At 40.5% G+C, this 24,056-nt stretch overlaps 1 protein-coding gene across 3 annotated transcripts in view; it reads right to left on the minus strand.

The window, feature by feature from the left end:
• Window positions 1-24,056, minus strand: part of tex11 (testis expressed 11) — a 236,352-nt gene that overhangs the window by 60,491 nt on the left and 151,805 nt on the right. For all 3 annotated transcript variants that reach the window (XM_087992026.1, XM_087992025.1, XM_087992027.1), the window contains 5 exons: window positions 23,499-23,585; window positions 21,855-21,925; window positions 17,194-17,310; window positions 9,544-9,622; window positions 6,007-6,156 (listed from right to left, as the gene is read on the minus strand). In XM_087992026.1, coding sequence (XP_087848152.1) covers window positions 6,007-6,156; window positions 9,544-9,622; window positions 17,194-17,310; window positions 21,855-21,925; window positions 23,499-23,585 — 504 coding nt within the window. The remainder of the gene's footprint in view (window positions 1-6,006; window positions 6,157-9,543; window positions 9,623-17,193; window positions 17,311-21,854; window positions 21,926-23,498; window positions 23,586-24,056) is intronic.

Raw genomic sequence — 24,056 nt, forward strand, 5'->3', positions numbered from 1 at the left:
CTGATCAGCAAGTCTACAGATGATACTAAGATTGATAGAGTAGCAGATAGTGAAGGGGGGTGTCAGAGAATGCAGCAAAATGTAGATAGATTGAGCAGTTGGACAAAGAAATGGCAGCTGGAGTTCAATCCAGGCAAATGCAAAGTGATGCATTTTGGAAGATCCAATTCTACAGCAAACTCTACGATAAATGTAAAAGCCCTGGGGAAAATTGATGTACAGAGAGATTTGGGTATTCAGGTCCATTGTAACCTGAAGGTGGCAATGCAGGTCGATAGAGTGGTCAATAAGGCATAGAGCATGCTTTCCTTCAATGGAGGAGGTCTTGAGTACAAGAGTAGGCAGGTCATGTTATAGTTGCAGAGGACTTTGGTTCGGCCACATTTGGAATACTGTATAGAGTTCTGGTCGCCACATTACCAGTAGGATGTGGATGCTTTGGAGAGGATGCAGAGGAGGTTCACCAGGATGTTGCCTTGTATGGAGGGCGCTAGTTATGAAGAGAGGTTGAGTAGATTACGATTATTTTCATTAGAAATACGGAGGTTGAGGGGACACCTGATTGAGGTCTACAAAATCATGAGAAGTATAGACAGTGCGGCAATCTCTCGTCTCAGCTGCCCTGCGTAGTGGTCACTTAGCGGCCTACGGTAGTCTTTTAGCCTGGTATGCCCTCAGCTTGGACTTCTGGCCTCATGATGAAGCTCAGCATGGTCTGGGGTCAAAGCCTGCTGCAGACTCGATGCTATGTGCCATCATGGACTGTTTGAAGGACTGTTGGTCTAAATTTTTTATTTCTCTATTGTCTAATTTATTTCTAACAACTGTAATGCTGGACTTTTGATTTCTTTATTTTTCTAACTGTGTATTCCTAAGAACTTGTATGGAAAATTCTTTAGCTTGCACCTAAGATGGCATCATTGGTAATGGCTTGTAAACTTTTTACCGTACTCACTTGAGTACATATGACAATAAAGCTCATTACATTCAGTAAGTTCAAGGAGTGCAGGGATTAAGAGTTCCTTATGTATTGTGCTCTGTCCCAGTGCTGCTTGCTAGATAGCATTTAACCTCTCTAAGAGTGATGATATTATATTTAATAGTGCTTGGAGAGCTAAAGTTTTAAAGGATTGTGGAAAAAGGTTTTATTTGAAGTTTGGTGTTCAAAGTTAAAATGGTTTAAAAGAGGTAATAGAGAGGCTTCCTAAAAATCACATGATGGGTACTAACTGCTAGCGTTGCTGTAGAACCCTGCTGTTTAGAATAGGACTGGCTTGACATATGTTCAGTTCTATTGGAGTAAAGCTTGCTTAAAAACAGCTGAGCTAGAGAAAGCCTTTTTAAGAACAAGCTGTCTAGCTGAGCTCTCTCATGCTCAAAAATCAAAATGAAGATAATAAATACACTGGTGCTGAAATCTCCGAAAATTCATTTAGGATTCATATAAACTAAGAATCTGAGATGAGCTGGGGCTTCCTATGCAAAGAACTTTTCTGCATTCTTAGCATTATGAGGATTGAACATAACATTGGAAATACAGAAAGCAGGAGCAGGCACAGACCATTTGGTCCTTCAAACTTGCTCCACCATTCATTATGATCGTGGATCATTATTCAATGCAATAGCCTGTTCCCACTTTCCCCCCATAACCTTTGATCCCTTTAGCCCCAAGTGCTATAGCCAACTCTTTCTTGAAATCAAAAAATGTTTTGGCCTTGACTGCTTTCTGTGACTACGAATTCCATAGTTTCACCACAAATTTAGATTTTATTAGATTTATTTTATTTGCTCTGCAATGATCACATTATTAGCCAAACTGCCAAGGTTGGTGAATGATCACACATGGAGACAGTGAGGTCTGCAGATGCGGGAGATCAGAGTTGAGTGTGTGTTGCTGGCAAAGCATACAGGTAAGGCAGCATCTGAGGAGCAGGAAAATCGACGTTTCGGACCGGAGCCCGGATTCTTTGAAGGGCTCAGGCCCGAAATGTTGATTTTCCTGCTCCTCGGATGCTGCCTGACTGGATGATCATAATGCATGCATACATACAAGCAGAATAGTCTCCTTCTATGCCGTACTGACTATACCAAATGGCAGAGAAACAATATCCTGTTAGATTACAAGAATGTTGTGGTTCTGTTCGCCGAGCTGGAAGTTTTTGTTGCAAACGTTTCGTCCCCTGGCTAGGCGACATCATCAGTGCTTGGGAGCCTCCTGCGAAGCGCTTCTTTGATGTTTCCTCCGGTGTTTATAGTGGTCTGTCCCTGCCGCTTCCAGTTGTCAGTTTCAGCTGTCCGCTGTAGTGGTTGGTATATTGGGTCCAGGTCGATGTGTTTGTTGATGGAGTTTGTGGATGAATGCCATGCCTCTAGGGACAGACCACTATAAACACCGGAGGAAACATCAAAGAAGCACTTCGCAGGAGGCTCCCAAGCACTGATGATGTCGCCTAGCCAGGGGACGAAACGTTTGCAACAAAAACTTCCAGCTCGGCGAACAGAACCACAACAACGAGCACCCGAGCTACAAATCCTCGCACAAACTTTGAATTACAAGAATCTTGGCAAGTTAGCAGCTCACATTGTTGGCCAGGTGCTGCTCACACATAAAAACAGCAGCTTGTGAATTCAAGTAATCAAAGTCCCAACCACTAGCTCTTGCTGAGTGTAACTGGTTGGACCTGGCGTGGCTTAGAGAAAAGCAAGGTAAGTGACATAAGGTATAAATCCTTATTTGGTGGAAGAGTAATGAGATTATGCTATCCGTGACCTTGGGCTCAAGCCTTTAACAGAAGGACACAGGCTTGGCAGAATGAGCCAGAGTCAACGAAAGAAAGACACCACAGTTCAGGAATTTAAAGAAAAAGGATAACAATGAAGGATTTACAGTGTGCAAGCAATCTTTGTCAAAGTGGAGGCCCTACATTGGAAATGTGGAGACAACACTGAGGACCCAAGGAATCCCTGGCCAGCATCAACATCTTTTTTTGAGTATTAGCCTTTATATTCTGTGACTATTCAGAGAACGTCTGAGAAATCTTGTGGGTGCATGCATAGATTTTAGTCTTGCAAAAATTGCATGCCTGCTTTTAATTCTTTCCTAACCAAACAATTTGAACTGTATGTCTGTTTTAACTAACAATAAAATCAATCGTTGATACAGACTTGACTCTTTTCCTTTTTGTGCTGAGCCACTAAGTGTTAGCTAGGGCGGTAACTAGGTAACAACTTTATCCATCATTTAAGTAACATCTTTCTATGATAATAAATAACAACACTAATATATTATGCATATTGCACTGATATGCCGCACATTGTTACAACTGAGACTAGTGGAATGCATGTTGCTCTCGTTCCAATACTCTGTGGGTTGTAAATAAACATAAAAAATACTTCTTCCAGTTACCGAGATGACTAATTAAGTACCTTATCCACATCATATTTTAAACAAAAAGATCTGTCTATGAGAGTTCTTAATTAATGCAAATATGGGCTGATTATCAAAATTTAATCAACAACAATGCAAGAATTGGCTGACAGACAGTGTCAAATAATATGAAAATATAAATGCATATCCTTCTAATTATCTCCAAAACTCATGTGCAAACACACACAAATTCTATTCAGGAAAACAGTAAAGAACATTTCCCTGCAGACATTGCCTTTCTGAAGAACTAAGCACTTTGGCCAATGAGGTAATCTTGAAGGCAAAAGGATTGACAAAGGATATTCTGGAGTCTGCTGCTCTGATGTTCGAGCATGTGGTCAAGGTGTCTTACAAACGCAGCTTGCTCATCAAATAAAACTTTGAGATATTTTTCCATACTGTTTCAAAATAATAAATAGGTTCCACCCTGGACTGTTTTAGAGAATTTTCATTTCAGAAATGGGGGAATTGAGACGGGCACCTGTTCATGGTAAGATTCTTTCCAACTCAGCTGATTTTTAATAGGTGTTCTCCAGTTCAACTTAATAGTATCAGAAGTTCTCCAAGCCAGTCACGATTCAACACACAGCCCAGTAGGGTTTATGGCAAAGCTTGCAATTATCCCTAGTCATATGACTCACAGGAAGCCTTGTTGGGAAAAAAAAATCATTGTTCACAGTGAACTTTCAATGACTTCCTCTGAAGAAACCATTCCAGGATGAGGTATATCTCAGGCTCCTTTCGGAGATGAGGACAAAAATTACAGGGACCCTGACCCAAGTTTTGAAATCATTTCTGGCCAGAGGGGAAGTGCCAGAGGATTGAAGGACAGCTGATGTGGTTCCAATTTATAAGAAGGGTGGTAGGAACAAACCAGGGAATGACAGACTAGTGAGTCTAATATTAGTGGTAGGGAAACTATTGGAGAAAATAGTAGAGAAGATTAACTTCCATTTAGAGAGGCAAGTTTGATCACGGATAATCAGTATACTTTGACAAAGGGAACATGGCAAAATCTGGTAAAATTCTTTGAGGAAGTGGCCGAGTGTTTGAATGAGGGTAGGTCAGTTGATGTAGTTTATATGGACGTGGAAAAGGCTTTTGACAGGATCCCACATGGGAAACTGATAAAAGAAAGGTAAAACTCATGGGAACTCGGGTAACCTGGCAGGATGGCCCTAAAATTGGCTTAGTGACAGGAGACAGAGGATGGTGGCATTGGCTGTTTGTATGACTGGTGCCTAGTGTACAGTGATGTACCATAGGGCTTAGTGCTGTGTCCCTTATTGTTCATGATATTCATACATAATGCAGATGTGATGTGGGGGAGGGTGATAAGTTTGCAAATGACAAAGATTGACCAGGTTGTTGACAGTGAGGAGAACGAAGGTGTTAGGTTGTAGCAGATTATAAATGAGTTGGCAGATGTAATTTAACTCTTATAAAAGTCAGATGATGCACTTTGGAAGAAGGAACAAGACAAGGAATATTCAATGAATAGCAAGACACTAAGAAACTCAGAGGAACAGAGGAGGGATCTTGGGCCACTCGCCACATTCCTGAAGGTAACAGGACAGTTAACAGGGTAGTTAAGGTAGCATATGGGATGCTTGTCTTTATCAATCGTGGCATAGAGTATAGGAGAAGGGAGTCCATGTTGGAAGTGTACACAACAACCACTGCTGGAGTAGTCTACACAGTTTCTGTCAAAACATTATAAGAAAGATACGATTGCACTGAAGCGAGTGCAAATAAGTTTCACCAGACTTTGCCTGGGATGAAGCATTTCAGCTATGAAGAGAGGCTGGATAAGCTCTGGTTGTTTTCTTTGGAGCACAGAAGGTTGAGAGAGGACCCAATAAGGAGGTGTATGAGACTATGAGAGGCATGGATAAGTGAACAGAAAGCAGCTTTTCTCCTTGGTTGAAGGAGGCATAATTTTAAAGTGAAAGGCAGGCAGTGGAATGGGAAGAAAAACATTTTCATTCAGAGAGTGGTGGGAGTCTGGAATTAACTGCTTGGTGGAGTTGGTGAGGTAGGAAACCTCAATCTTTAAAAGGTTTAAAATTTTTAAACTCTGGATGAGCACAATGTCAAACCATTCAAGGCTATGGGCCTAGTGCAGGAAGGTAGGACAAGTGTAGGTAGTAGTGTATTGGGGCTTCCTTTGCACTGCATGATTCTATGTATGTCCACAAAACTCAAAGTAAGTTTCTTTTACCTCAATCCTTCAAAACCTAAGTCATCCAGGCAATATCAAATATAAAGCGTCTTCATAACAATATATACTGAATTATTTGAAGAGGGCTGTTTTTTTCTGAATAAACATGACAGAAATATTTGCATTAATTGCTTGACAAACAACAATTAGACCAGAGATTCATATCAGGCCTACATTAGGTGTGTCGGTACTCCTCGTAGCAATCCAGTCAATCCTATATGTGCACTGAAACCCTGCACATTAATGTTCTTTTGTATTATTTACTATAAAGTATTATTTACTCTACCTTATAAATCAATAATCATCCATGAGAGTCTTTGCCAAAATGTTCATCAGTGTTGAAACTCTGAATACTTACATGCCAAGGTTTCCAGTGTTTTGGGCTCTATCTTTTGAAGTTGCAACATTCGCTCCAATACATCCTCTATCTTGGGATCATTCAGTTTAGCTCTGGCTTCAAACTCATACAGAAGTAACAGGGTTTCGGTTGGATCTTTTGAGACATCACCTGCAGTAAAACACATTCACATGGCAACACATTAAATGGTCATAGTTAGGTACACATTGTAAAAATTCAAAACACTGGTACATTTTTAAAAGTACACAGAACATCATCAGATCTAATTTTAGTACACTGTTATCTTGGCACTGAACATCAAATAGTGAAGCTTTAATAAGAACAACCAATGGAAACTCAAAGAAGCACTGCATTAAAAGGGAATATTCATACTGAAAGCATTGCACTGAAAGAAACTTCCCATATGCTCATGCATCTTCCACAGCGAGCAAGTTAAAATTGTGCCTTCAACAGTAAACACCTTTGCAGAAAGTACTGCTAATTACAGCATTAGGTTCTATCATTTAGATTGAAGGTATTGGAAAAATAAATTTAAGGAATGACTTTTGGGTAAATGTCTATCCACTACATGAACATAGAACATTACAGCGCAGTGCAGGCCCTCGATGTTGCGCCGCCCTGTCATACTAATCGGAAGCTGATCCCAACTACACTATTCCATACACATCCATATGCCTGTCCAATAACGACTTAAATGCACTTAAAGTTGGTGAATCTACTACCGTTGCAGACAAAGCATTCCATAATCTTACTACTCTCTGAGTAAAGAAACTACCTCTGACATCTGTCTTATACCTATCTCCTCTCACTTTAAAGTTGTGTCCCCTCGTGTTTGCCATCCCCATACTTGGAAAAAGGCTCTCCCTGTCCACCTATCTAACCCTCTGATTATCTTGTATGTCTCTATTAAATCACCTCTCAACCTTCTTCTCTCTAATGAGAACAGCCTCAAGGCCCTCAGCCTTTCCTCGTAAGACATTCCTTCCATACCAGGCAACATCCTAGTAAATCTCCTCTGCACCCTTTCCAAAGCTTCCACATCCTTCTTATAATGCGGTGACCAGAACTGTACACAATACTCCAAGTGCGGCCGTACCAGAGCTTTGTACAGCTACAGCATAACCTCCTGGTTCCAGAACTCAATCCCTCTATTAATAAAGGCCAAAACACTGTATGCCTTCTTAACAACCCTGTCAATCTGGGTGGCAACTTTCAGGGATCTGTGTACATGGACACCGAGATCTCTCTGCTCATCTGCACTCCCAAGAATCTTACCATTAGCCCAGTACTTTGCATTCCGATTACTCCATCCAAAGTGTATCACCTCATACTTGTCCACATTAAACTCCATTTGCCACCTCTCAGCCCAGCTCTGCATCCTATCTATGTCTCTCTGCAACCTACTACATCCTTCGTCACTATCCACAACTCCACCGACCTTAGTGTCGTCTGCAAATTTACTAACCCACCCTTCTAAGCCCTCATCCAGGTCATTTATAAAAATGACGAACAGCAATGGACCCAACACCGACCCTTGCGGTACACCTCTAGTAACTGGACACCAAGATGAACATGTTCCATCAACTACAACCCTCTGTTTTCTTTCAGCAAGCCAATTACTGATCCAAACTGCTATGTCTCCCACAATCCCATTCCTCCACATTTTGTATAATAGCCTACTGTGGGGAACCTTATCGAACGCCTTGCTGAAATCCATATACACCACATCAACCGGTTTACTCTCATCTACCTGTTTGGTCATTTTGTAAAAAAACTCAATAAGATTCGTTAGGCATGACCTACCCTTCACAAACCGTGTTGACTGTCCCTGATCAGATTATTCTTTTCTAGACGGTTATAAATCCTATCTCTTATAACCTTTTCCAACACTTTACCAACAACTGAAGTGAGACTCACTGGTCTGTAACTACCCTTTTTGAACAAGGGAACCACATTTGCTATCCTCCAGTCCTCAGGCACTACTCCTGTAGACAATAATGATTTGAAGATCAATGCCAAAGGCTCGGCAATCTCTTCCCTTGCTTCCCAGAGAATGCTAGGATAGATCCCACCCGGCCCAGGAGACTTGTCTATTTTCACACTCTGCAGGATTTCTAATACCTCTTCCTTGTGAACCTCAATCTCTTCTAGTCTAGATTCAAATATCTCTATATCTTCCTCGCCAACATTTTCATTTTCTATAGTGAACACTGTTGAAAAATATTTATTTAGTGCTTCCCCAATCTCCTCTGACTCCACACACAACTTCCCATTATTATCCTTGATTGGAAATATGGTAGAATGGTGGAATGCATCAGCAGCCCATACTCAAATCAATGTAATTAAACTGAACAAGTTTCACAATAACAAACAGCTTGAGAAACCCAGACATCTGAAGCATCTGTGGAGTAAGAAACAGAGTTAGTGTTTTGAGTATGGCATGGCTTCTTTACAGTTGAAAGGAACTTGAAAATGGTTATTATCCTGTTGTTAGGAGGCAACAAGGTGTGAGTTGAAAGATAGTGACGGGGCACAGAGCAGAAGAGAAAAGGGGTGCTCAATATACTAAAGGAGGAATAGAGGTAAAGTAGGCGTAAATGATAGATGTAAAAAGAAGAAAATGGGTCAACTCTGGGTTTGTTCAACATTAATTCTGTTTCTATCTCCGTCATTGGTGCCATACCTGCTGGATTTGAGTTTTTCAAACATTGCTTTTATTTCAGATTTCTGGCATCCACAATTAAAATACCTGCACAGTCGCCAGTATCCTGTCACCCAAATCACCCTTTATTTGCATGTCCACAGTACACAGAGTCTGACCAGCCAACTGAAAGCCAGTGCCTAGACGAGGGGACTCTTTGGCCTTCCTGTTCAGATCTGTCAGCCAGGACTCCCTGATGGACCCAGGTTAAGAACTCTAATCAAGGATCACAGTCAATGAGATCCACTTGCCCTCATTCCAATCACTACAGCAGTATTTTGTTTTTAATTGAGGTAACTGATCCACTCTGTCAGGTGATGAAGATGGGAAACTGGTTCAATACTGCACTTGGAAAAATTGCATATTCTGGAGTATGGAGCCCTTAGCAACTAAAAACATGGCCTCAAATAGTGTAGCAATTAAAACTTGGCAAGTACAGGCGGCTAGAAGTACAAGACATAAATATCCTGTAGTTTTGCAGGGCTGAAAGATATTACAGAAAAAAAGTGAGGGAGCAGATGAGACAGGACTTTGAAAGCAAGCATGGAAATTTTAAAATTGTTTGTGAGGGAACCAAAACTAAATTCTTAATTCAGGTTAATCACTATTGTTAATCAGTACCTAATTGACTAAATTTCTGCAAATTGCATTTTTTTAACATTACTCAGTCTTAGAAATTAAACTGAATTGTTGTACTTAGAAATATATATGAATGAATAATTCCCACATACATCTACGAATAATACCTTTAGCCTCATCAGCCAAGGCCTCTAATAGTTAGATACGCTCTAACACATTGCTCTGTCTGACAGATCCAGCTTGTCCTGGTCACTTACCTCCTACTGTGGTCTTCAGTGTTGTCCAAATGTCCCAACAAATTTGTATGTGCTCCCGTGCCTGAGTCAGACTTGCAATCTGAGGCAAAATAATTAATATGAAACCAAAGGCTGAAGTAGATTTTAAAATATTTTTAACCTCAGTGGAATAAGGCATTTGAAAATTTATTTTTTTTGCTTGCAAACACTGCATAGTTACCCAAATCCCACGGATCATAAGACTGCAAATAGTTGACTTATGTCCACAATAACAACCAAAAGGACCTCCAAATCCATTCAGAGTAGAGTTAAATATGTACAATTTGATATTAGTCAATATTTTATACAGTTGATAGGCTATATAGAATGGGAACTGGAGCTGGAGTCTGAAGTGCAGACGCTGGGTAGCAACAGCAAGTTAGCTGGATACGATCAACCAGAAGCCAGACACACTACTTGTGCTATGAGGTGGCATAATTTGCGAGGAATACAAAGAATTACGCCAATGAGATAGATAAAGGGAGCAACTGCTATAATGAAGGTTGCTGCACATATCGCATAGGTAAAAGGGTTCTTGCTGTTTGTGAGATCGAGGACAAAGTTGGCCAGGTAGGTAAGCAAGCTATGCATTGTGCATACAGCAGGAAGACAATCAAATCAGTTGGTAGGAAGTTGATTAGCTTAGACAGCTGGACAGTTAGTTTGTGATTAGAGTGGTGCTGGAAAAGCACAGCAGGTCAGGCAGCATCCGAGGAGCAGGAAAATCGACGTTTCGGGCTGATGAAGGGTTTTTGCCTGAAACATCGATTTTCCTGCTCCTCGAATGCTGATTGACCTGCTGTGCTTTTCCAGCACCACTCTAATCCAGACTCTAATCTCCAGCATCTGCAGTCCTCAATTTTGCCTAGTTGGTTTATTATGCAAAGCGATGCCATCAGCTAGGTTCAATTCCATATCGGCTGAGGTCACCATAAAGGTTCTGCCTTCTCAGCCTTGCTCCTTGCCTGAGACGTAGTGGCCCTCGGGTTAAACTCACCACCAGCTGTCTTTCTCTAATGAGAGTAATCCTATTGTTCTCTGGGACTACAGCAACTTTACCTTTAGTAGGAAGGAGCAGTATAATGATTTCAGAAACTCACATGTAATAATCTTCAGATTGTTACCTGAGCCAAACGCAAAATGGCACAGGGACAAATAGTTTAGAAAAATAAATGTGTAGGGAAAAAGTAGAACAGGTGGCAGGGGTTTCAAATCATGGTGTTAATTCATAGGACATTAGCACTATACTGTGGGAAATATTGCTCAACTAGGGCAAGTCTTACTTTAAGCTTTATTCATCTAAAAGAAGTGAAGACAAAGATAATGGATGCTTTCTTTACAATCTTCAAGAGTTCACTCCATTCACTCACTGGACTCTTAAAACAGCCTCCATGGAATGGAAGGTAACAAATATAATCCCATTATTCAAATGAAACATAAAGAAGGTACTGAACCAAAGGCTAGTTAGCCTTGTCAGTAGTATGGAATATGCCAGAATTTCTTGGGAGAGATGGCATACCAGGGCAAAAACAGATTAAGTTACATCAACACCGATTTATTATGGAGATATGATTTCGGACAAATTTGTTACATTTGCCAGCCCATAACTGGTAGAACTTAAGGGGAAAACAGTGGACGCGTGTACTTGAATTTTCAAAAGCACTTTGAATTAAGATGCGACACAAGACACCAAAGAAAATTAGGGCTCAGGCAATTAGGGCAAGTTAAAGCTTGAGTTGATGAATGGTTATTCGTATCCCTGTATCTTGTAAAAGGGGTTATTTTTTGTTTGACAGGCCATAAAAGGTGGGATACTGCAAGAATCAATACACCGGCCTCAGCTACTTACAATCTATGTTTAAGGCTGAATCTTACAACTTTTCACTCAGTATGCGTTGTGTCAAGTTTCTGTAGGGATTCTCATCATGTCTTGTCAAACATGTTTCGTTAATTGGCGACCGTTATGTCCAATTCTATCCACATATTACCACATGTTGTTCTTGGACAACCTGCCACTCACAAGACATCCAAAGAAATCCTAGGGGCGGGGTTCAAGGGCGGAGGAGCGGGAAGTGGAGGAGATGCGGTGGAGAGCATCGTCAACCATGTCTGAGGGGAAATTGCAGTCTTTGAAGAAGGAGGCCCTCTGGGTTGTTCGGTATTGGAATTGGTCCTCTTGGGAGCAGATGCAGCAGAGGGCGAAGGAATTGGGAATATGGGATGGCGTTTTTACAGGGGGGAGGGTGGGAGGAGGTGTAATCTAGGTAGCTGTGCGTGAATCAGAGAAGTGATTTGAGGATCATGAGAGGCTGGCAAATGTCAGATGCCAATGTCTGTGGATCACAATACAAGCAACTGTGATTACTTCATTACTTTAATGAGGTGGCTGTGGCTTAAAAAGGTCTTTAACACATTATAGTCCCCTGTAACTTAAATTCACACTGCCTATCAAGAAACTCGTCTCACCACTTAGCTAAAGCATCAGAAATGGGAGATGCTCTCACTGGCGAGATGGACCTCACCAGTCTTCCCACCAGTTCTGCCAAAAATATTGTCCATAGCTCATGTTGTTCATACACCTGTAATATTCTACCCTATGGCTTACAAAAGAAGGCCAAATGTAATGTATCAAGTTTATTGATACTACAAGTTAGATAGCAAAGCACATAACAAACAAATGAATTAAGAGCTGGAATCGGTCATTCAGCTTCTGGATCCATTTCAAATCATGGCTGATCCAACTGCAATCTGAATTTCACATTTCACAGAGGTCACAAACCTCAAAGAAAGATGTTCACTTCATCTGTTTCAACCAGACAATTCCTGATTTTCAAAATCATCCCTAGCTTTAGTTTCTTCTATAAGAGGAAACATGCTCTTCACAGCTATTTCCTCAAGACTCCTCTTCTATGATTCAAGTAAGTTACCTCCTATTTGTCTAAATTTCAGATTTAGCCAACGTTTCCTCATAAGACAAACTGCTTATTCCAGATATTAGTTGAGTTGAGCCCACTCTGCACTGCCTTAAATGCATTCACATATTTCCTTAAATAGGACTGTGCACAGTACTCCAAATGTGGTCACACCAGTGCTTTGAGTAAGTGAAGCATAACCTCCCTATCTTCTGTACTCAAATCATTTATTAGCTTTCTTCATTACTTGTATCTGCAGATGAAACTTTTGTGATTCATGCACACAACACCCAGATCTCTCTGCATCTCAGAGATTCATAATCTCCAAACATTTAGATAATATGCTTCTTTTTTTTCCTTCCTGCCAAACTAGACAATTTCACATTTTCTCACATTATACTCCACTGACCACATCTTTGCCCGTTCACTTAACTGTCCATGTGTTTTTGCAATCACATGTTCTCTTCACAACTTAATTTCCGTTCTGTATTTGTGCCATCGACAAATTTGGCAACCATATCTTCTGTCCCTTCATCTAAGTCATAAATTGCAGTCCCTTTGACACACCTTACGCAGCTGAAAAAACACCTGTTTATGCCTATTCTCTGTTTCAAGGAGAAAGTGAGGTCTGCAGATGCTGGAGATCAGAGCTGAAAATGTGTTGCTGGAAAAGCGCAGCAGGTCAGGCAGCATCCAGGGAACAGGAGATGGACTGTTCCACATATCCTACGAAGAGGCAGGCATAGCTGGGCCCATGCGGGTGCCCATGGCTACTCCTTTCGTTTGGAGGAAGCGGGAGGATTGGAAAGAGAAGTTGTTCAGGGTGAGGACCAGTTCAGTCAGTCGAAGGAGGGTGTCAGTGGAAGGGTACTGGTCGGTACGGCGGGAAAGGAAGAAGCGGAGGGCTTTGAGTCCTTCGTGATGGGGGATGGAGGTGTACAGGGACTGGATGTCCATGGTGAAAATAAGGCGATGGGGACCGGGGATGCGAAAATCATAGAGCAGGTGGAGGGCATGGGTGGTGTCCCGAACGTAGGTGGGAAGTTCTTGGACTAAGGGGGACAGGACAGTGTCAAGGTATGCGGAAATGAGTTCGGTGGGGCAGGAACAGGCGGAGACAATGGGTCGGCCGGGGCAGTCAGGTTTGTGGATTTTGGGCAGGAGGTAGAAGCGGGAGGTGCGGGGTTGTGGGACTATGAGGTTGGAGGCGGTGGATGGGAGATCCCCCGAGGTGATGAGGTTATGGATGGTCTGGGAGATGATGGTTTGGTGGTGGGGGTTGGGGTCATGGTCAAGGGGGCAGTAGGAGGAGGCATCTGCGAGCTGGCGTTTGGCCTCAGCGGTGTAAAGGTCGGTGTGCCAAACTACTACCGCGCCTCCCTTGTCTGCTGGTTTGATAGTGAGGTTGGGGTTGCAACGGAGGGAGTGGAGGGCTGCGCGTTCCGAGGGTGAGAGGTTGGAGTGGGTGAGAGGGGTGGGGGAGTTCAGGTGGTGGTTAATATCGCGGCGGCAGTTGGCTATGAAGAGCCAACTGTTCCCTGGATGCTGCCTGACCTGCTGCGCTTTTCCAGCAACACATTTTCAGCGCTATTCTCTGTTTCAAGTCAGTCAGCCAGTCTTTTAATTCATGCTACTATGCTACTCTCTGTGTTGTGAAATTTTATTTTTTGCAATAACTTTTGATGTCTTCGATGGATATCTAAATATAGTACATCAACTGGTTCCCTATATTTACAGCACTTATTAACATCTCAAAGAAATCCAACAGTTTGGCCAAATGTGGTGCTCTTAATAAAACCATGTTGAAACTGTCTGATTATCTTGAACCTATCAAGTTACATAACCTGTTAATAGTACTGGCTAATATTTTCTCTGTGACAGTTGTTAAACTAACTAGCCTGTAGTTCTCTTCGTACTGATTCCCTTCCTATCAAAATAAAGGAGTTACATTTACTATCTTCTCGCCAAACGGGATCATGCCTGAATCAAGGATGATTAGGAAAATTAAAAGTAACGAATCAACTAACTTACAAGCCACTACTTTGAAGACCCCAGGATGAAGTCCATCAGAAGCCATACACTTGTCAGTCTCCACAATTTACTCAACACCACTTCTGTGGTGATTCTGAGTTGTTCCCTTCCTTCCATTTCCTGATTTAATTGTGCTTCTGTGATATTGCTTATTTCCTTACTTTTCATTATTAATTCTCCAGTCTTACTTTCTACTGAACAAACACTTACTTTGTTGACCTTTCTTCTTCAAATTCGATTTTAAAAAAAAAATACTCAGCATAACTTTAATATTTCTGTCTAGCCTTCTCTTTTACAGTAATTTTCCCTCTTTACTTTGGTCATTCTTTGCGGTATTTTATATTCTGACTCACCACTTGATTCTTCGCAGAATCATATACGTTTTCTTATAGCTTGATACTGTCTTTACCATTGCTACTTAACCATTAATGGGTGTGTCTGTCCCTTGAAATTTTTTCTAATTCACTGACACCTATCTATTCTGTGCATTCTGAAAGGCTCCCTCAAGTTTGTGTCACTACATCACTATTGATTATCCTTTAATCTACATTACAAATTCAAAGTACTTTGGAAGAGAAAGCAGAGAAACTGCAAAAATATTTGGATAGGGTGAAAAAATGTTTAAGTACATGGTTAACATGGTAGATAAAATAAAACGCAGGTAACTCTGAAGGCATTCATTCTGGCAGAAAGCATAAAGTTTATAAATTTGAGATACTTGAGGGTAAATTTCCCATTTTTGGGCAAAGCATTTTTCTGGGTCAAATTCATGGTGGACCATGCATAATGACCTGTGTTAACTAGCTCCTCAGTTCCCCCACTTGAACCTAGAAGGACTGGTGAATGGGGTGGCAGAAAGGATGGCAGGACTTCTACCCACTGTCCAGCAAAGGAGATCGCACCAAGAGTCTTAGTCAGCCTAGACCAAGATGGCAATGTAGTCCCTTGGTGAAGTGCATTGAACAATGTTGAGAGAAGATTAATGATCTTCTGTGCTGTGCAAGGCTAAGTGCCCTCATTTTCTCTATGATGTCTTGCACTCACAAGCCACCAATGACTAAATCTGTCACCACATACTCATCTCTCTAAGGCTTATGGACTACAACTCATTATTCCATGCATTATTTCATCTTAATTTCCTTTCACTCACCACGTTCTCCAAAACTACTAACTCAACCTGCCCTCTGCACTTCCATATCACTCATAGGGGATATGGTATCTCCTCTGCTGTTGATGCATCACCAATAATTACTCTTCCATCATAATAGATACCTTCGTCTGCAGAAAAATTGGCCTAACCCAAATTGGAATCAGACGAACCCTCAACTAATTGCAGCAGGACCACAGTTAATTGCTCTTAATTCCACAAAGGAAAGGCTTATCTTTGATTTTAAGACAAGGATAATTGGTTGATGCAGTTTACTTGCCTCCAACTCGCTGATATATGCTATAGATGTGACACTGATGTAGCAAAATGCCATACAGCAATGTGTCAAAACCATCCCAAAACTACGACAGAGTTCCCTTTATGTTCACGTCCATATTAGTTTTCTGGTTATTCAACAGATTATCTTCTACCATTTCCTCCACTTCCGGCATAATGCTACAGCCGAACACATCTTTCCTCCTCCTTTCAGAATTCTGAAGTGACCATTCCCTTGACAGCACCTTCCCTTTTATTGTTGCAACCTTCAAACTCCTAAATGTTTGTTTCAGGTAGAAAAGCAATTGAAATGCATTTGCAGATCACAATGTGATCTCTGTACATGGTAGAGCAAAGACCGAGTGATTGTTTTACAGAGCACCTCAATGCAGATCACAAGTATTAAAACCCATGCTACCAGTGGACTCTCATTTTAATTCTTTATATTGCTCTCACACTGATATCTCTTTCCTTGGCCACTGCACTGTTCCAACAAAGCTCACTGCAATCATGAGGGACAGCATTTCATCTTTCGTCTAGGTACTTTCCCTCTACTAGACATAATTCTGAGTTCAACAATTTGAGTGCAAACTCTCACTCCTGTTTTTGTTTTCTTTGATTACTTCTGTACTTTCTCTTATTTTCACTTTCAGCCAGCAAGATTTCTGCTCTTTTGCTTCTTTGTTTGCCTTATCATCATTCCCTTTGGCTCTTTAAGACTATTCTACTGTCATTCAATTCCAAACTTTCCTTCTATTCTGGTTGTACCTAGCCCTTGCTCAAAATCTATAATATTTTTCCAATCTGAATGCAACGTTATCAACTTAAAATGTTGACTGTTTCTCTCTCTACAGTTGCCATATGATCAGCTTAGTATTTCTAACATTTTGTTTTTAATTCATCCACGTGCATTTTTCTGCTTATCAAAATTAAGTTCATTTGCCAATTACCTGCCATTTTGAACATTTATTAAAATCTTCCTTTGTTTTGTCTAGTTATTAGACGACCGCCAATCCCAATTTGGAGTCATCTACAAATTCAGAAACCAAGCTGCATTTCTACTTTAAATCCCTATACTTCATGAAAAAAACAAATTAATTTTTTTAAAGTCAGTTGTAATTGGGTTATTAAATCTCAGAAATTGGCACTTTTCTTATGACATTAGTTGAGATAATTGATTAATCTTATAGATGGATTTTTTTCCACGTATTTTACAATTTATACTGTATCCATACAGTTACACTTCCAAATTTAAGCCTGTCTCACCTGCTCTGAAGTACTTGGTGATTTCCGACTTATCTCGAGACTAGCTGCTGCAGCCATTAATAAAGAAGTCTTTTGACCAATTAGAATGGCCTTGTCAGTTGAGACCATCTGTGAAAGCTAAACAGAAATATGCTACATTGACAGGTGCTGTTAAAAGCACAGAAAATAAAAACAAATATGCATATGAAATTCAAATTTGGTGGTGGCCTTGGTGGTGGAATTAGTGCAAAATCAATAAAAGAACATCAGTCACCCACTACACAATCCACCTAATTTTCTTTTCCATTGACTTCAAATTATGTTTCCCCTTCGACATCCTTAAATAATCAACTGAAATGTGACAGTTTTCAACACTATGGTAACAGCATTGAAAAATCATATGGCTGGCATTCTCCTTTTCTCATTGACCATCCTATTGAGTCCTCTGTCCAAATCCTCTTCCACTTAAGAATTGCTGCAATAGAAAATAATTTTCCAAGAACACAGAAATAGTTCCTCCGTAACCAAAAGCAGAAAGGTCACTGTAACTTTCCAGAGATGAACTCTTGAAACTAAAATATTAAAAAAAACTATTTTATTTAATTCCCTCATTGGACACGAACATCGTTGGCATTTGTTGTCCCCTTGTTATCCTTGAAAATGTGGGATGAGCTGCCTTCTTGAACCATTACAGTCATGTGCTGTAGGTAAACATACAATACTGTTTAGAGGGGTATTCCAGGACTTTGATCTAGCAACAGTGAAGGAACAGTGATTAAATTCCAAGTCAGGATGGTGTGTGGCTTAGAAGGGAGTTTACATATAATCTCTTCAAAAGATTTGAAGAGTTTACACTCTCTCAATTGCATAAATCATTTTACCAGTGACTGCTTAATATCCCCTGCCTAACAAATTGTACTGAATCAAAGGGTCTGTGGTTATATTCTTCCATAACTAATATGAGAGTTCAATTCTTATCTAGTTATTAGCTAATTAGGAGAATTAGGTTGCTATTTCTCAGTTGGAAAATGTACTTATAATTTTTTTTTACCATGAACGTGCAATCCCTTTACACACCCATCCCCCATCAGGAGGGTCTCGGGCTCCCCACTTCTAGCTGGAAAAAACACCTAACTGTCCCCACGACAACCTGGCCGATCTCATCCTCACTTGAAACAACTTCTCTTTTGATACCTCTCATATTCTTCAGGTCAAAGGGGTGGCTATGGGTACCTATACGGGCCCTAGTTATGCCTATCTCTTTGCGGCGTACATCGAACATTCCTGGTACCATTCCTACTCTGGCCCCCACCCACAACTCTACCTCCAGTACATCAATGAACCATTGGTGCTGCTTTCCTCTCTCATCCAGAATTAGGAAAGTTTATCTATTTTGTTTCCAATTTCCACCTTACTTTGACCTTCACAAGGCCCATCTCTGACTCATTCCTTGACATCTGTTTCCATTTCTGGGGATCAGTTGGTTCCCAATATCCACTACAAATCCAACACACAGTTACCTTGACTATACTTCTTCACAACCTGCTTCCTATAAATACACTGTTTCATTCTCCAAGTTCTTCGGACTCTGTCACATCTGATTTGATGATACCAACGTCGATAGGGGCTCTACTGAAACGTCCACATTTTTCCACAACTAAGAATTCCCCCAGAACTGTGGTTGAGAGCGCCCTCAGCCAGGTCCAATCCATCTCCCATATTCCAGCCCTTATCCCCTGTCTTCCCTTCCACAATAATAGGGTCTCCCTTGTCCCCACCTACCAACCCACCAACATCCACATTCGTAGGATCATTAGCTGCCGTTTTCACCACCTCTACCGGATTCCATCACTAGACGCATATTCCCTTCTGTTCCCTTGTCAGCCTGTGAATCATTCCCACTGGGACCTGCTGGTCTCCTCCTCCTCACTCCCAACACATCTCCACACCGCAACGGCCCCTTCCTCTGCAATCACCTGCCCATTTTCTGCCTTTTACCTCATCATCCACAGCCCCAAACACACTTTCCTGAATCAGCACTTCCCCAGCATTTCACTCGATCCAGTCTAATGTATTTGCTGCTCACAATGTGGTCACCTCCACACTGGGGAAACAAAGCGCAGACCGCGTGACTGCTTAACAGAATAATTATGTTTTGTCTGCAAAATGATCCTGAGCTTCCAATTGCCTGCTATTTCAATACACCACCATGTTTTCTGACCAACATCACTGTCTCAGGTTTCCTGCAGTCCTCCAGTGAAGTTCAGTACAAGGTGGAAGAACTGCATGGCAACTCCATTGTCTCTGGACTCAGTATAGAGTTCAACAAATTTTAGGGCTTGAGCACCTTCCCCCATCCCCACACACCAGGCCTTGTCATCACATGGGCAGCTACCACACATTACTCATTATAACCATCATTAACACCTATTCATTCCTAGAATTCTTGAGAAGATTTGTAGCTCCAGTTGTGGATGAAGTCATGGATTCGTTTGCCAAGCTAGTGTGGTTTTCTGATAACATTTTGTCACTTCGCTAGGTGACATCATCATTGTGTCTTTTATAAGGTATTGGGGTCTGTCTACCCTAGTATTTATACGTCTCTGTTTGTTGGTATTTCCGGGTCTGCATCTGAGTGGTTTGTATATGGGGTCCAGTTCAATGTGTCTATTGGTTGAGTTCCATTTGGAGTGTTAAATGCCAAGGAATTCTCTGGTGTGTCTCTGTTTTGCCTGTGCCAGAATGGTTACATCGTCCCAGTTGAATGTGTGCTATTCATGCTCCCAGGCTGACCTTTACTGTCCAACTGTTTTTCTCTCTCTTTGGGCTCTATCTCCGCCTATCGTTTACTCCTCCCTCACCCCATCTTCTGTATAAATAACAACCTTTTCCTAGCTACCACCAATTCTGAAGATAAGACCCAAAATGTTATGTCTGCTTTCTCTCCACAAATGCTGCCAGACCGGCTAAGCTTTTAAAGCAATTTCTGCTTTCATATCTGAGTTAGGATGCAGTTGTTTGAAAATGGAATTACAGATTCATGAAGATCAATACGTTCCGTCTTGGAATCAAAATCTAAGACCACATATGACATAAGCAGGAATCCAATTTGCTAATTGATTTGTCTCTATGAGAAGATAAGCAAAAGAAACTTATTTGTGCTGTTTATTTCTTCTCTAATGATTCCTCTGCTATTGTCAAAACACTTGACTTCTTTGACCCAAACTATTCAATCTACTTTTAAAATGGCTTTAGGGTTGGGTGACAGGAATTAAGAAGTCTTCTTAAATTTATTGCACCAATCTTTGACCTGTATTCAGTCCTACTATTCAGCATGTTTTTCTCCGTAACCTGTTCCCAGCACTCCCACACTTGGCAATAAATCCTGTACACAAGGCATTTTAGACAAACATGGCAGCGTTTTTGCATCTTAGGAAAATATGCTACAGCTTAGGGAAAAAAAACATTGGTTCAGTTCTTCTACATCAATACAGCCTTGCTCCAAAGTCATTTTATTTTCAAATTCTGCAATCTCACTCAGGATTTTTCATTTGTTCTTTAGACTTTTCCCAACACTACTTTTTGGCCTCAGTTCCCATTGGCCATTTTAGCACCATGCAGCAACAATTTATTTTCACCATTCCTCAGCCTAATCCCACGGAAAGCCTCATTCATTGTGGTTACTTTCCACTCCAATACAAATGCTTCCTTCAATCACGTCTGCAGCTCCAAGTTCAACTTTGAGCCAGTAATCATACTACACTGCCTGTCAAAGTTTAAGAGATATTTTATGATTCTAACCCTATTTGCATTTTAATTTCATTCCCTAGTCTTCTTCCTGATTGCAATTATCTCTCCGCTTCTAGAAAGAGCTCTAACTTAAGCCATGTCAAACTCAAATCAATCCTATTCAGCTCCCAAGATGTTGCTTTTTCCTCTGTTTCTAACCATCATCTCGTCCTCAATCCGCCCCTTCAATATCTTTAATAACCACCCACTACACAATGGGCAGAATTTAAGATTTAGATGCTCTCAGCTTTACATGCAGAGGGCTAATATTCTTTGGTTGACCTTCCACTGCTTCCACCTCTCCACAATCTAATGGCAAGACTAGGCAACAACCTCGATTAAGTGCTGACCCCTGCAGATGTTCTCTCACTCCTAGATTCTCCTACATACTGATCCAAGTTCCTATTCTGCATTATTTCCCCATCATGCTCTGAAGTCCCAATTCTCATGGTACTAGACTCCCAGGTCTTTGACTCTAGAGAACATTTGTAAATCCAGTCCTATCCACTGCTGCTTCTGATGGCGACTCATGGCGTAAAGGGAACAAAAATCTCTCCACACTTTAGCTCAGATCCGTTGCCTTAAATTTCAGCTCAAACGAGAAATGAATACCTCAACCCACAATTTTTCCACACCCTATTCCCTGCTTTACCGTGGGCAATGATGTGAGAGATCAATAAATATTTCTATTGAAAGGATGTAGTAAGGAAATACATTTTTTTCAATTTACATAGTTAAATTGTGAAAGGTGAATGGTCGTGTATCAAAAAAGCAGACACTTCAGCTGGCATGTTTGGAGCAGCTGAGTATCTTATGCGTCCACTTTACAGATATCACAATGGCATACATTTGAATGAAACAGAATAAAATATTAAGATACAGTTTCTACTTGCCTGATAAGAAAGAGTGAAAAAGTCTCTCATTCTGCTTGGACAATTCTCACACTGCAGAGCTAAATTCCAGGCTTACAAACAAAAGACATGGGCATCATTTATAATACTTAAGGCTTTTCTTAAGAAAAGAAAATCCGATTATTTACAAGAGCTTTGTACCAACAAGAAAAAATATTGGAACTCATTATTTTATGAATTTATGATCAAATTAATTGGTTTTACAATCATCACAAATTCTTTCAGTCCATTTTCATACTTGTGAAGGATTTTTAAAACGCTGCACTTCACCAATGACAGTGCTATTGGCTTGAAGGGCACAAGGTCCAAATATTCAGCTGAGAGATAATCTTTACATTTCAATTTTTGGACCAAACTAAAACTGATTATTTTAATATTTAAGGTACAGATGGCATCCAGTTTTGACATTTCAGACTTTGCATGAGGGAAAAGGCTGAATCCCATTGTAAGGTTTAAAAAGGCATAGGTTGGCCCAGTAAAACAACTAAACAGTTCTGCAAGAGACAGAGTATGCCTTTCGAATTTGGGGATAAATAGTTGCTCGGGTGAATAGAGTTTCAGGACAAAGACCACCCACCAAGGCAGGGTATGGGGTGTGGTGTATGAACTAGCCTGTGAAAGGAGATGTTTCCATGGTTGTCAATAGCTCTCTGCAGGTAGGAAGCTGGGAGCCATGACTGCTTATTCTAGCTGGTGAAACAGAAAGTGCTTTATTTCTGTCTCAAAAAATATTGCCAGAGTTGTTGAGTTTCTCCAGCAATTTTTGTTTCTATTTCCGATCTCTTGCATTCCCACGACTTGATGTTTATTTAGAAAAGTTTGAAAGCTGAAAATCTAAATGCCACCTTGACAAGAAATAGTCTTGGGAGACTACTTAAGTAAGCAAAAGGAAAATTTAAGCATGCTTTAAGACAAAGAGATATTTGTATCAGATATCTGTGCAAATACTGCTTCTTTCAATAGCCTGTTAAGACAGATGTCTTTTGCTCATTCAGAATCACAGTAATGTAATTGATTCCAATTAAACAATACTCTGATTAACCAAAAGGTGATACGTTCATACAGCAGTTTGGACGGAGTTCAGAAGACAAACAAATAAATAAATGATCATTTTACTGATCCCCTTATGGGTCAGTTGATTTCCTCTAATGGATTTCCTTGAGGAGGTCGGCACCATACGTGAAACTCACAACTGGCACTTCAAATTTAATCAGGATCTAAAATATTTGATTGGTGTCCAAATGCGAATATCACTGATATTACTTGGCTGTTTGGGTGAAGAGCCTACACACTATTTGAAACATATTTGTTTGAGGACTGGTATGTCTGGGAATCATAGCAGTAAATTGGTCACCAGTATTTCAGTCTGCCTAATTTTTCTTACTCATGCCCAACCAAGGTTGAATTTTACCCCCTTCACTCGACGAGTCAAGTGCAATACACATCTTTACTTCATACTTGATGGAAACCCTGATCATATTTACAAATACGTTAAACACTGAATGTTCCAACAGTCTTTTGGTCAAAAAGTTCTGATAATGTTCAGGCTTTAGCCTTTGGACAATGAAGTTACCATAGTATTTAAAGATACATATTTAGCAATATTTAACAAGAACACATTTTTACCTATTTTTCGAAACCAATTTGCTTCACTACTCTTCAGTTCAACAGTCATCTTTCCCTCAGCCATGTGTACTATTAGTTTTTCATGAGCTACAAAAAATGCACAAAACTTTTATACAGCAAAGTCACTGTTAAGAATTCTTGCATATCCTCTTTATAACAATAAATTTGTTTACTACTCTTCTTGAACATAAATAAAGTTAAATATGTGACAGTTACATGAAATAACCTTGGAAGAATTAAAACAGCCAATTCTGAATTTTCTTCTTGCAATTCCCCATGTTCAATATACCTACCATCAATTCATCATAAGGTCACATTAACTATTAGCTAGACACAGAAAATCTGAAGGAGCAACATAAAAGAAACAAACGACATGTCTGGTTAATTAGAGGTCATTCATAAGGCCCTGAAGGAGTTAAACCAAAACCGATGAGCTTCTATGTTACAAATAATGACAAATATTTTATTTTAACTAAACTTTAGCAATTAACATTGGTTAACCATTTCAGAGAAAGTGAGGACTGCACATGCTAGAGATCAGAGTTGAGAGACCTTGGA

Source organism: Chiloscyllium plagiosum, unplaced genomic scaffold, assembly GCF_037043375.1.
Source record: "Chiloscyllium plagiosum isolate Xiang-an unplaced genomic scaffold, Cpla_swu_hap1 HiC_scaffold_11, whole genome shotgun sequence".
Classification (NCBI taxonomy): Eukaryota; Metazoa; Chordata; class Chondrichthyes; order Orectolobiformes; family Hemiscylliidae; genus Chiloscyllium; species Chiloscyllium plagiosum.